This window comes from Bombina bombina, chromosome 7, assembly GCF_027579735.1.
Source record: "Bombina bombina isolate aBomBom1 chromosome 7, aBomBom1.pri, whole genome shotgun sequence".
NCBI classification, from domain to species: domain Eukaryota; kingdom Metazoa; phylum Chordata; class Amphibia; order Anura; family Bombinatoridae; genus Bombina; species Bombina bombina.
The window spans coordinates 640,465,137-640,480,638 of NC_069505.1; the positions used below are offsets into that span (position 1 = coordinate 640,465,137).

General features: G+C 40.0%; 1 protein-coding gene across 1 annotated transcript; it reads left to right on the top strand.

The window, feature by feature from the left end:
• The first annotated feature begins 691 nt into the window (after nt 1–691).
• On the top strand, nt 692–7,258 carry LOC128635691 (E3 ubiquitin/ISG15 ligase TRIM25-like). Its single transcript, XM_053688815.1, has one exon. It carries the CDS (start codon nt 701–703, stop codon nt 2,246–2,248), a length of 1,548 nt encoding a protein of 515 aa, XP_053544790.1. The 5' UTR covers nt 692–700; the 3' UTR covers nt 2,249–7,258.
• The last annotated feature ends 8,244 nt before the right edge of the window (nt 7,259–15,502 follow it).

Genomic DNA, 15,502 nt, shown 5'->3' on the forward strand with positions numbered 1-15,502 from the left:
ACGCTATCTAATAAATATACATTACACAGTACAGTTACACACATAATAACACTGTCTAATAAATATACATTACACAGTACAGTTACACACATAATAACACTATCTAATAAATATACATTACACAGTACAGTTACACACATAATAACACTATCTAATAAAATACATTACACAGTACAGTTACACACATAATAACACTATCTAATAAATATACATCACACAGCATAGTTACACACATAGTAACACTATCTAATAAATATGCATTACACAGTACAGTTACACACATAATAACACTATCTAATAAATATACATTACACAGTACAGTTACACTAATAATAACACTATCTAATAAATATACATTACACAGTACAGTTACACACATAATAACACTATCTAATAAATATACATTACATAGTACAGTTACACACATAATATATATATTGTAATCTAGACTATAATTGTCTGCGTATTGTGGCATTTGTGCCTCTTTTATTAGAACAGTAAAAAAAATAATTTATGGATTTTGGAATAAAAGTAACAGAGAAAATAATTAACAGCTTGACCAGCTATGTTAGTTTTTACAGTAGACACAGCAGAGTGGAACTCAAAGTGTTAACAGAAAGCTGACTCCACAATAATGACCTCATCACCGTCCTACTGTAGAAGAGGCATTCAGTTTTATTTCCAGCTACAGGATACCAACATGGCGTGTGCTGATCTGAGAGAGGAGCTAACTTGTTCTGTCTGCCAGAGCCTTTATATAGATCCTGAACCTCTCAGCTGTTGGTATAACTGCTTCCTGAGGTGTTTTAATAAAACAAGGAACAACCAGGATGAGGGGGAGCATTTCTGTCCTGAATGTAAACTCAGTAGCAACACCGAGCAGCAAAATATAGCAGAGACTTTTCAACCTACTGAGCCTGTAAATGAGACTGGGATCTTCTGCACTTACTGTACTCACCCTGCTACTAAATCATGTCTGATGTGTGAGGAGTCTTTTTGTGGTATCCACCTGAGGTCACACAGCAGATCTGAGGAACACGTCTTAACTGAACCCACCACTTCCTTGGGTAACAGAAAATGCTCCAAACATAACAAGCTCCTGTTATATTACTGCACTGAGGATGCTGACTGTATCTTTGTGTCCTGCTCCCTAGCCGGAGAGCACAGGGGACACCAGGTGGAGCTGCTGAATGAGGCTTCTGAGAAGAAGAAAGAGAAACTGAGAGATGTTTTGCAGAAACTGACCACAAAGAGAGAGGAGGCTGAGAAAAGAGTCCAGAGTCTGCAGGAGCACAGGACAGGAGTGCAAAAGAAAGCAGCTGGTGTAGCAGACCAACACAGTGCCCTGATTAGGGACATCAGGAAACAACTGGTAGACCTAGAGAAGCGAGTCCTGAGTGAGGTCACCTGGCAGAAACAGGACGTTTTACTCCCAAGCTTTAATCTGATCCAGAAGCTGAAAAAAGAGAAGGACGAGCTGACCAGGAAGATTTGTCATTTTGAGGAGCTGTGCAACATGACTGACCCATTAACTGTCCGACAAGAACAGGAATCACACAGAGATGACTTTTGTGGTGCTGAGAAGGAAGATGATGAGGTCACACAGAAAGGTGATAACAAGGTGACTGGGGGGCATTTCGATGAGGGTCAGATCTCAGTGACCTTATATACAGGTTTAGCTGATATTGTGTATGATGTAAAGAGAGAGATCTATATGAAGGTGACATCAGACATATTACTGGATATAAATTCAGCTCGTAATGATGTGACTGTATCTGATGACTTGAAGACTGCATTGTGGTCAGATGTAGACCATCAGCGACCAGACACACCTGAGAGATTTACATATTTTCCTCAGGTATTAAGTAGTACAACCTTTTCTTCAGGACGCCATTACTGGGAAGTGGAGACCAGTGAATTGGGGCACTACAGAATAGGGATGTGGTGCAGTAGTATGAGGAGGAAAGGAGATGAATCTGCGATAGGAGACAATAACAAGTCCTGGTGTTTGTACAGATGGGGGTGGAGAATCCTTTCAGTGGTACATGACTCAGTACGTACTGATTTGCTTCACCGTCTATCATGTGACAGATTAGGAATACTGCTGGACTATGAGGCTGGGCGTCTGTCCTTTTATGAGCTATGTGTCCCGATCAGACACTTATACACCTTCACTGCCACCTTCACTGAGCCTCTTCATGCTGCATTTTATGTATGGGATAATGCCTTGGTGAGAATCAAGTCCTAGAAATACTGATCACTGCTGAACACAGAGAAATAAAATAAATAATATACTGTATGTTCTGGGGTATAATCAGAGCCAGATTTCACATTAGGTAAACTAGGCATCTGTCTAGAGGCATGTGACTTGCATGGGATATTTATTCACAACACAAAATGAGCGTGATTGACACAGCTGGGCACCCCAAACACCAGTGGCGGCTGGTGAATTTTAAAGATGGTGGGGTTCTAGACCCCACCCCTTTAAATAAAGCCATGCCCCATGCATACATACTACATACACATTACACAAACATACATACATATTACACACACATACATACATATATACTACACACACATGCACACAGACTGCATACATACATAGATACTACATACACATTACACAAACATACATACACACTGCACACACATACACACAGGCTACATACATACATACACACACACAGACTGCATACATACATAGATATTACATACACATTACACAAACATACATACACACAGACTGTATACATACACATTACAGAAACCTACATAAATACTACACACACAGACTGCATACATACATACATACTACATACACATTACACAAACATACATACACACTACACACACATATACACAGACTACACACATACACATTACACAAACATACATACACACTACACACACATATACACAGACTACATACATACATACTTCATACACATTACACAAACATATATTCATACTACACACATACACACAGACTGCATACATACATACATACTACATACACATCACACAAACATACATGCACACTACACACATACAGACTGCATACATACATACATACTACATACACATTACACAAACATACATACTACATAGACATTACAAAAACATACATAAACACTACACACACACACACACACATATACACAGACTACATGCATACATACTACATACACGTTACACAAACATACATGCATACTACATACACATTACACAAACATACATACTACATACACATTACACAAACATACATACACACAAACTGCATACATACATACTACATACACATTACACAAACATACATATACACTACACACACATACACACAGACTACATACATACATACTACATATACATTACACAAACATACATACATACTATATACACATTACACAAACATACATAAACACTACACACAAATACACAGACTACATACATACATTCTGAATACACGTTACACAAACATACATGCATACTACATACACATTACACAAACATACATACACACAAACTGCATACATAAATACTACATACACATTACACAAACATACAGACACACATATACACACACACTGCATACATACGTACTACATGCACATTACACAAACATACATACTACATAAACATTACACAAACATACATATATAATACATACACATTGCACAAACATACATACTACATAAACATTACACAAACATACATATATAATACATACACATTACACAAACATACATACATACTACATACACATTACAGAAACATACATACACTACACACACACATATACACACACTCTATATATATACATACATATATACTACTTACACATTACACAAACATACATACATACATACTACACACACATATACACAGACTACCTACATACATACTACATACACATTACACAAACATACATACACACTACACACACATACACACAGGCTGCATACATATATACTACATACACATTACACAAACATACATACACACTACACACTCATATACACAGACTACATACAATCATACTACATAAACATTACACAAACATACACACACACACATATATACACAGACTACATACAATCATACCACATACACATTACACAAACATACATACACACATATACACAGGCTACATACATACATATTACATACACATTACACAAACATACATACACACTACACACTCATACACACAGGCTGCATACATACATACTACATACACATTACTCAAACATACACACATACTACACACACATATACACAGACTAAATACATACATACATACAAAATACACATTACATAAACATATATACACACACACATATACACAGACTACATACATACTACATACACATTACAAAAACATACATACACACAGACTGCATAAATACATACTACATACACGTTACACAAACATACATGCATATTACATATACATTGCACAAACATACATACATACTACATACATATTACACAAACATGCATACATACTACATACACATTACACAAACATACATACACACTACACACACACATATACACACACTACATATATACATACTACATACACATTACACAAGCATACATACATACTACATACAAATTACACAAACATACATACACACACATACACAAAGACTACATACATGCATACTATATATACATTACACAAACATACATACTACATACACATTACACAAACATACATACATACTACATACACATTGCACAAACATACATACACACTACACACACATATACACAGACTACATACATACTACATACACGTTACACAAACATACATGCATATTACATATACATTGCACAAACATACATACATACTACATACATATTACACAAACATGCATACATACTACATACACATTACACAAACATACATACACACTACACACACATATACACACACACTACATACATACTGTGACAGAAAGCAAGGCCTGGTTATAAATGGAAGATATGTAAGACCAAATATTTTACATGGTATTTCTCCTTTCAGTTAAAAACATAGGGAGAGAGAGTGTGTATTTGATTATGCAGTTGATATACTGTGTTCTGGGTCCCTGGGGTTTGGGATAATTGGAGAGAGGGTGTATTTGATTACTTAGTTGGTAAACTGTGTTCTGGGTCCCTGGGGTTTGGGATAATTGGAGAGAGGGTGTATTTGATTATGCAGTTGGTAAACTGTGTTCTGGGTCCCTGGGGTTTGGGATAATTGGAGAGAGGGTGTATTTGATTACTTAGTTGGTAAACTGTGTTCTGGGTCCCTGGGGTTTGGGATAATTGGAGAGAGGGTGCATTTGATTATTTAGTTGGTAAACTGTGTTCTGGGTCCTTGGGGTTTGGGATAATTGGAGAGAGGGTGTATTTGATTATGCAGTTGGTAAACTGTGTTCTGGGTCCCTGGGGTTTGGGATAATTGGAGAGAGGGTGTATTTGATTACTTAGTTGGTAAACTGTGTTCTGGGTCCCTGGGGTTTGGGATAATTGGAGAGAGGGTGCATTTGATTATTTAGTTGGTAAACTGTGTTCTGGGTCCTTGGGGTTTGGGATAATTGGAGAGAGGGTGTATTTGATTATGCAGTTGGTAAACTGTGTTCTGGGTCCCTGGGGTTTGGGATAATTGGAGAGAGGGTGTATTTGATTATGCAGTTGGTAAACTGTGTTCTGGGTCCCTGGGGTTTGGGATAATTGGAGAGAGGGTGTATTTGATTATGCAGTTGGTAAACTGTGTTCTGGGTCCCTGGGGTTTGGGATAATTGGAGAGAGGGTGTATTTGATTATGCAGTTGGTAAACTGTGTTCTGGGTCCCTGGGGTTTGGGATAATTGGAGAGAGGGTGTATTTGATTACTTAGTTGGTAAACTGTGTTCTGGGTCCCTGGGGTTTGGGATAATTGGAGAGAGGGTGCATTTGATTATTTAGTTGGTAAACTGTGTTCTGGGTCCTTGGGGTTTGGGATAATTGGAGAGAGGGTGTATTTGATTATGCAGTTGGTAAACTGTGTTCTGGGTCCCTGGGGTTTGGGATAATTGGAGAGAGGGTGTATTTGATTACTTAGTTGGTAAACTGTGTTCTGGGTCCCTGGGGTTTGGGATAATTGGAGAGAGGGTGTATTTGATTATGCAGTTGGTAAACTGTGTTCTGGATCCCTGGGGTTTGGGATAATTGGAGAGAGGGTGTATTTGATTATGCAGTTGGTAAACTGTGTTCTGGGTCCCTGGGGTTTGGGATAATTGGAGAGAGGGTGTATTTGATTATGCAGTTGGTAAACTGTGTTCTGAGTCCCTGGGGTTTGGGATAATTGGAGAGAGGGTGTATTTGATTATGCAGTTGGTAAACTGTGTTCTGGGTCCCTGGGGTTTGGGATAATTGGAGAGAGGGTGTATTTGATTATGCAGTTGGTAAACTGTGTTCTGGGTCCCTGGGGTTTGGGATAATTGGAGAGAGGGTGTATTTGATTACTTAGTTGGTAAACTGTGTTCTGGGTCCCTGGGGTTTGGGATAATTGGAGAGAGGGTGCATTTGATTATTTAGTTGGTAAACTGTGTTCTGGGTCCTTGGGGTTTGGGATAATTGGAGAGAGGGTGTATTTGATTATGCAGTTGGTAAACTGTGTTCTGGGTCCCTGGGGTTTGGGATAATTGGAGAGAGGGTGTATTTGATTATGCAGTTGGTAAACTGTGTTCTGGGTCCCTGGGGTTTGGGATAATTGGAGAGAGGGTGTATTTGATTATGCAGTTGGTAAACTGTGTTCTGGATCCCTGGGGTTTGGGATAATTGGAGAGAGGGTGTATTAAATTATGCAGTTGGTAAACTGTGTTCTGGATCCCTGGGGTTTGGGTTAATTGGAGAGAGGGTGGGCCATTATCCCAGATAGCTGTGAAGCTGTCCAGTTCCGGTTGTTTTGATTAAGCAGCTAATCACAGGTGTGGTTAATTAGAAGCTGTGAGGGTTTAAATAGGAGCCTGACTGAGGCCTAGGAGAGAGCGTTACCCAGCTACAGAAGCTGCTGTGTCTGTTAAAGACTTCTGTTCCTGTGAACTGTAAAGGACATTATATTGACAAAGCACTTGTGAAATGCTGTGAAGTGCTGGGACATGCTTGAAAGTACTGATATTTACAAAAAGTACTTAACATTGCTGAAGAGCAAGGATTACCCTATTTTGAAACTGAACTGCCTGTTTGTTGTTGCTGTGAAAAATAAAGCATTTTAAACTACAGTGCACTGTCCTGTGCTGCATGGAGCGCTTGCAGGTGGATTCTAAATGTACATACTACATACACATTACACAAACATACATACTACATACACATTACACAAACATACATACTACATACACATTACACAAACATACATACTACATACTACATACACATTACACATACATACATACTACATACACATTACACAAACATACATACTACATACACATTACACAAACATACATACTACATACACATTACACAAACATACATACTACATACACATTACACAAATATACATACTACATACACATTACACAAACATACATACTACATACTACATACACATTACACATACATACATACTACATACACATTACACAAACATACATACTACATACACATTACACAAACATACATACTACATACACATTACACAAACATACATACTACATACACATTACACAAACATACATACTACATACACATTACACAAACACACATACTGCATACACATTACACAAACATACATACATACATACTACATACACATTACACAAATATACATACACACTACACACAAACATATACACACACACTACATACATAATACATACACATTACACAAACATACATACACACACTACATACATACATACTACATACACATTACACAAATATACACACATTACACAAACATACATACTACATACACACATATACACAGAATACACACATACACATTACACAAATATACATACACACTACACAAATATACATACATACACAAATATACATACACACTACACAAATATACATACATACACACACACATATACACAGAATACACACATACACACTACACAAATATACACACATACACACACAAATATACATACACACTACACAAATATACATACATACACACACACATATACACAGAATACACACATACACATTACACAAATATACAAACACATTACACAAACATACATACTACATACACATTACACAAACATACATACACAAACATATACACACACACTACATACATACTACATACACACTACACATACATACATATATATTACACAAATATACATACTACATACACATTACACAAACATACATACACACATATACACACACACACTACATACATACTACATACACATTACACATACATACATATATATTACACAAATATACATACTACATACACATTACACAAACATACATACACACATATACACACACACTACATACATACTACATACACATTACACATACATACATATATATTACACAAATATACATACTACATACACATTACACAAACATACATACACACATATACACACACACACTACATACATACTACATACACATTACACATACATACATATATATTACACAAATATACATACTACATACACATTACACAAACATACATACACACATATACACACACACTACATACATACTACATACACATTACACATACATACATATATATTACACAAATATACATACTACATACACATTACACATACATACATACTACATACACATTACACAAACATACATACATACTACATACACATTACACAAACATACATACTACATACACATTACACAAACATACATACTACATACACATTACACATACATACATACTACATACACATTACACAAACATACATACTACATACACATTACACAAACATACATACTACATACACATTACATAAACATACATACTACATACACATTACACATACATACATACTACATACACACTACATACACATTACACATACATACATACTACATACACATTACACATTCATACATGCTACATACACATTGCACATACATACATACATACTACATACACATTACACATACATACATACTACATACACACTACATACACATTACACATACATACATACTACATACACATTACACAAACATACATACTACATACACATTACACATACATACATACTACATACACATTACACAAACATACATACTACATACACATTACACAAACATACATACTACATACACATTACATAAACATACATACTACATACACATTACACATACATACATACTACATACACACTACATACACATTACACATACATACATACTACATACACATTACACATTCATACATGCTACATACACATTGCACATACATACATACATACATACTACATACACATTACACAAACATACTTACTACATACATATGACACAAACATACATACTACATACATATTGCACAAACATACATACATACTACATACACATTACACATACATACATACTACATACACATTACACAAACATACATACTACATACACATTATACAAACATACATACATACTACATACACATTACACAAACATACATACTACATACACATTACACAAACATACATACTACATACACATTACACAAACATACATACTACATACACATTACACATACATACATACCACATACACATTACACATACATACATACTACATACACATTACACAAACATACATACTACATACATATGACACAAACATACATACTACATACATATTGCACAAACATACATACATACTACATACATATTGCACAAACATACATACATATTGCACACACATACATACATACTACATACACATTACACATACATACATACTACATACACATTACACAAACATACATACACACTACACACAAACATATACACACACTACATACATACTACATACACATTACACAAACATACATACACACACACTACATACATACATACTACATACACATTACACAAATATACATACACATTACACAAACATACATACTACATACACACACACATATACACAGAATACACACATACACATTACACAAATATACATACACACACACAAATATACATACATACACACACAAATATACATACACACTATACAAACATACACACACATATACACAGAATACACACATACACATTACACAAATATACATACACATTACACAAACATACATACTACATACACATTACACAAACATACATACACAAACATATACACACACACTGCATACATACTACATACACACTACACATACATACATATATATTACACAAATATACATACTACATACACATTACACAAACATACATACACACATATACACACACACTACATACATACTACATACACATTACACATACATACATATATATTACACAAATATACATACTACATACACATTACACAAACATACATACACACATATACACACACACACTACATACATACTACATACACATTACACATACTACATACACATTACACAAATATACATACTACATACACATTACACAAACATACATACACACATATACACACACACTACATACATACTACATACACATTACACATACATACTTATATATTACACAAATATACATACTACATACACACATATACACACACACACTACATACATACTACATACACATTACACATACATACATATTACACAAATATACATACTACATACACATTACACAAACATACATACTACATACACATTACACATACATACATACTACATACACATTACACAAACATACATACTACATACACATTACACATACATACATACTACATACACATTACACAAACATACATACTACATACACATTACACATACATACATACTACATACACATTACACAAACATACATACTACATACACATTACACAAACATACATACATACTACATACACATTACACAAACATACATACTACATACACATAATTAATTAAATGCCCTATCCTCCTGGCTTGCTGGAAAACTTTAATAACTGGAGCCATAAAACTGGCTCAACACATAACTATGTACAAATAATAACTGGAGCCATAGAACTGACTCAACAACATAACTATGTACAACTATAACTCTTAGATAACTTTGCATAAAACTGTAATACTTGAATAACCACGCAGACACAGATATATGGGAAAAGACCCGAAGGTCGCATTTATTGTAGAACGTGAGAACCGGCTGGACTCAACGGGGCCAGCTAAAACATGTGGCGGCAATCTAGTTAGGAGTAGGAACCCCCTGCTAGGAAGAATGGACCGCGCCCGTGAATGCCCACACAAGCGGAGCTCAGCTGCCGCAGAAGCTTAGGGAGTTCTCGGCATCTTAGAATGGGAGGGACCCCAGGCGCGCGCTTGCAGAGATCACCCTCCCCTGGGCAGCCGTCACTCTACCTCTGATGGCAAACCGGGGCGCGGACCAACCGCCTAACCAGGGTGTAAAGTAACGATCTCCGAAGTAGGACCAGGTGTGACTAGACGCGTCTCCATGCCACTACCTGGGGAGTCAAAAACAACCGTCCTTGGACTTAAGGAAACAAGCCGCGTAGCTCTCATCCAGCCTCGGACACCTAGCTGAAACACCCTGGTGATGTAGCAGCCTAAAGATTGCCGTATGAACAAGTGCAGGGAGGGAGGGAGGGACGCTGTGAAGACGAGCTGGAAAAGAGGGTTTGGGCCTTGGGAGCTGACTACTTAAAGGTAAGCTAAACCCCACCCTCACTAATGCAACATTGTTGCAACCTTCACAGCAGCACACTCCTAAGGGCCTTAATTATTATGGTCGTTCTGGGCTATGCTGCCCTCCACTGTCTTAATTAAATGCCCTATCCTCCTGGCTTGCTGGAAAACTTTAATAACTGGAGCCATAAAACTGGCTCAACACATAACTATGTACAAATAATAACTGGAGCCATAGAACTGACTCAACAACATAACTATGTACAACTATAACTCTTAGATAACTTTGCATAAAACTGTAATACTTGAATAACCACGCAGACACAGATATATGGGAAAAGACCCGAATGTCGCATTTATTGTAGAACGTGAGAACCGGCTGGACTCAACGGGGCCAGCTAAAACATGTGGCGGCAATCTAGTTAGGAGTAGGAACCCCCTGCTAGGAAGAATGGACCGCGCCTGTGAATGCCCACACAAGCGGAGCTCAGCTGCCGCAGAAGCTTAGGGAGTTCTCGGCATCTTAGAATGGGAGGGACCCCAGGCGCGCGCCTGCAGAGATCACCCTCCCCTGGGCAGCCGTCACTCTACCTCTGATGGCAAACCGGGGCGCGGACCAACCGCCACAAGAGATAGCCCAACAGGCTCACCTCTTGCCGCCACACCTATAGATGATTAAGTATAGCACGCCTCAAATTACAAAGGAACAGGTCAATGCCCCTCTCAGAGAGGTGCACCCCGTCCCTTCTGTAGAGGCACCTCTCAGCCGTTTATATGTTCCCATGTTCCACAACAAACCCTCCTGACTGCCCTAAGAAAATCCTCACTTCTCTGTTAATTTTCTTGCGGACCTGAAAAGCTGCGCGATGAGACTGCATATGGCGCCATTCTATCCTGGGGATGATGTTAGACCATCCTATCCTGACTTGGGGAATCCATGCCTGAATCGTGCGCAGATCCGACTGAATAACCGCACTGAGCTGCTTGCACGGTAGGAGCCCCATATAATTTCCACCTGCGTGGATGATAAGTACATGGGGTTTCTCCCACCTGCGCAAGGCCCCCTGCAGCAACTCAGGCAGAGCCTGCCACGTAAGCCCCCTGCGCCCTAACCACCTAACAGTGACTCGGGAAGAGGGGAACCCCAGCTGACGCCCATCAGGTCTCGCGATCGCCCGAAGCTCCGCCCAGTGGATGTACGAATGCCCCGTAATCCATACTCTCAGTGGACCGCTCCTTGGTCCTAAGAAAAGAAACAGAGGTTAACCATTGCATCTGCAAAACATAATAACTTCTAAACAGTCAAAGGCCTAACGTATAAAAGATACCTTTGCGACCTCCATCTCCCCAGAGCTCTAATATGGTCAGCCGACCATCCTAAACTAGCGGCAGTGGTGGCCGCGCCCACCCTAAAGGAATGGGGAGCAATGACCCTGGGATCAAGACCTGCCCTTGATGCTGCCCAGGCCAACACCTTCCTAAACTGGAATCTAGTCAACGGGGAACCGTCCTCGTGAACTAGAAATTGTGAGAAACCCTCAGGACGCACGTCCATATAGGCTTTAACCAGTCTGACCGGGCAGCAAACAGATTCATCATGGGCTGGCAAAGCCAACCAGGCACCTCTCCCTTCTTGGTCAGTTTTGGATCTGGGAAGAAAGACCAAGATAGACGACCCATCGTCTCTGACATGAGGCAGCAAAAGGCCGCCCGTCTTTTTCTTAGAGGGCGGGACAATTTCCCCTACCCTAAGAGCCCCGTGAAAAGCCAGCCCAAAGGTGGCTGAGAATAGGGCAGTTTCGTAGGCGGATGAACAGACCGCCGGCAAAACTCGGCACAACGTTACCAGACGCTCAATGGTAACTGGTTCCCTGAAATCCCTGACCCTGGGGGCCATACGCCCCCAGCCTCGAAGTACCTGCCTAACCAGGAAGGTCTTCGAGGTGTCAACAAGCCCATACAACTTGCAGAAAAAGGACACTGCCGCCAGGCGTGAACCCATCGCAGTCTTCAAAACACCATTACCTTTAAGTTCGGTAATCCATTCAAGCAAGCCCCACTGGTCCCCGTCACAGGAGGGACGGCACCTGAAGTCACAAAAGGCGATCCACTCCGTCCAGTATTTCACATACGTAGCCCAGGTAGACGGAGCGAGGGAAGCCCGCACCATCGCAATCAAGGGGCCCCATCCAGCGCCACCTGCCATAAGTAAGTGGGACAGGACAATCCGTTAGTGTCCGCATCGGGCACCAGAGCATAAAATGCTTCCCATTGAAAACGGGAGAGCGCATCAGCAATCCTATTCTGGACGCCCGGAACATGCTTAGCACGGAACACAATATTCAGGTGCAGACACCTCAGCACCAACAGTCTCAAATACCGCACAACCGGAGGGGAACTAGATGATAGTCTGTTAACAGCATAAACAACGCTCATGTTATCTGTCCAGAAAACCACCTCACGGTCGCGAAGCTGATTGCCCCAAATGTCAAGAGCAACCAGTATGGGAAACAGCTCAAGAAGGCATAGGTTCCTGACCAAGCCTCTTTCTATCCACGCGGCGGGCCATGGGCCAGCGCTCCATTGCCCGGCCAAGAAAGCCCCGTACCCGTGGGACCCAGCCGCATCAGTGAACAACTGGATCGCTGCGTTAGAAGGAACAACCTCCCGCCACAGACAGATCCCATTAAAGTGGAGAAGAAAATCTTCCCAGACCTTAAGATCTTCCACCATCTCAGCAGACACCCGGAACCTCCGGGTCTGCGATCTTTTTCCGCACAGCTGCCTCTCGAGCCTGCGGAGGAATATTCTACCCATAGGAATAATCCTGCCGGCAAAGTTCAGCAAACCCAATAGGATTTGAAGATCTTTTACGGAGCTATACAGCTCCGTTCTCATAGCGCGTACTGACTCCAACATGCGCTGAACTTTTTCATGTGGCAGACGGCACTGCTCTGCCACCGAATCAACTTCAATGCCCAAAAAAGTAAGGCACGTGCAAGGACCCTGGGACTTGTCCTCCGCCAGAGGAACTCCCATTCTATCCATTAGAAACCTAGTGACTTTCATCAGGAAAGCACACTCAGATGATCCTGTCCGCCCAACCAGCAGAAAATCATCCAAATAGTGTGCCAGGCCGTCGAATCCGGCCACCTCCGCAATGGCCCAGTGCAAGAAGCAGCTGAAAGCCTCGAAGTAGGCACACGAAATTGAGCACCCCATGGGCAAGCATTTGTCCACGTAGTACTGCCCCTCAAAATAGCACCCCATAAGCCTAAAAGAGGAGGGGTGAATGGGCAGGAGCCGGAAGGCGGATTCTATATCCAGCTTTGCCATCAGAGCTCCGGCCCCCGCCCTGCGAACTAGCCCCAATGCCTCATCAAATGATTGGTAAAAAACTGAGCTCAGTTTAGGGGGGATGGCGTCATTCACCGAACGACCCTTCGGGAAGGACAGATGTTGGATGAGCCGGAATTTACCCGGCTCCTTTTTTGGAACTACCCCCAAGGGTGATACAACCAGCCCTGGGAGGGGAATATCCTCAAATGGGCCTGCCATACGACCCAACCCAATTTCTTTATTCAGTTTATCCCGCAAAACCCCGGGAAACTGATACGCGGATTTTAGGTTCCTGCGTGACAAGGAACCCTCCACGTGCGATCCGACTGGGATA

Bases quoted from the DNA above. Each gene is read 5' to 3' on its own strand.
- LOC128635691 (XM_053688815.1), top strand. From the start codon at position 701: ATGGCGTGTGCTGATCTGAGAGAGGAGCTAACTTGTTCTGTCTGCCAG.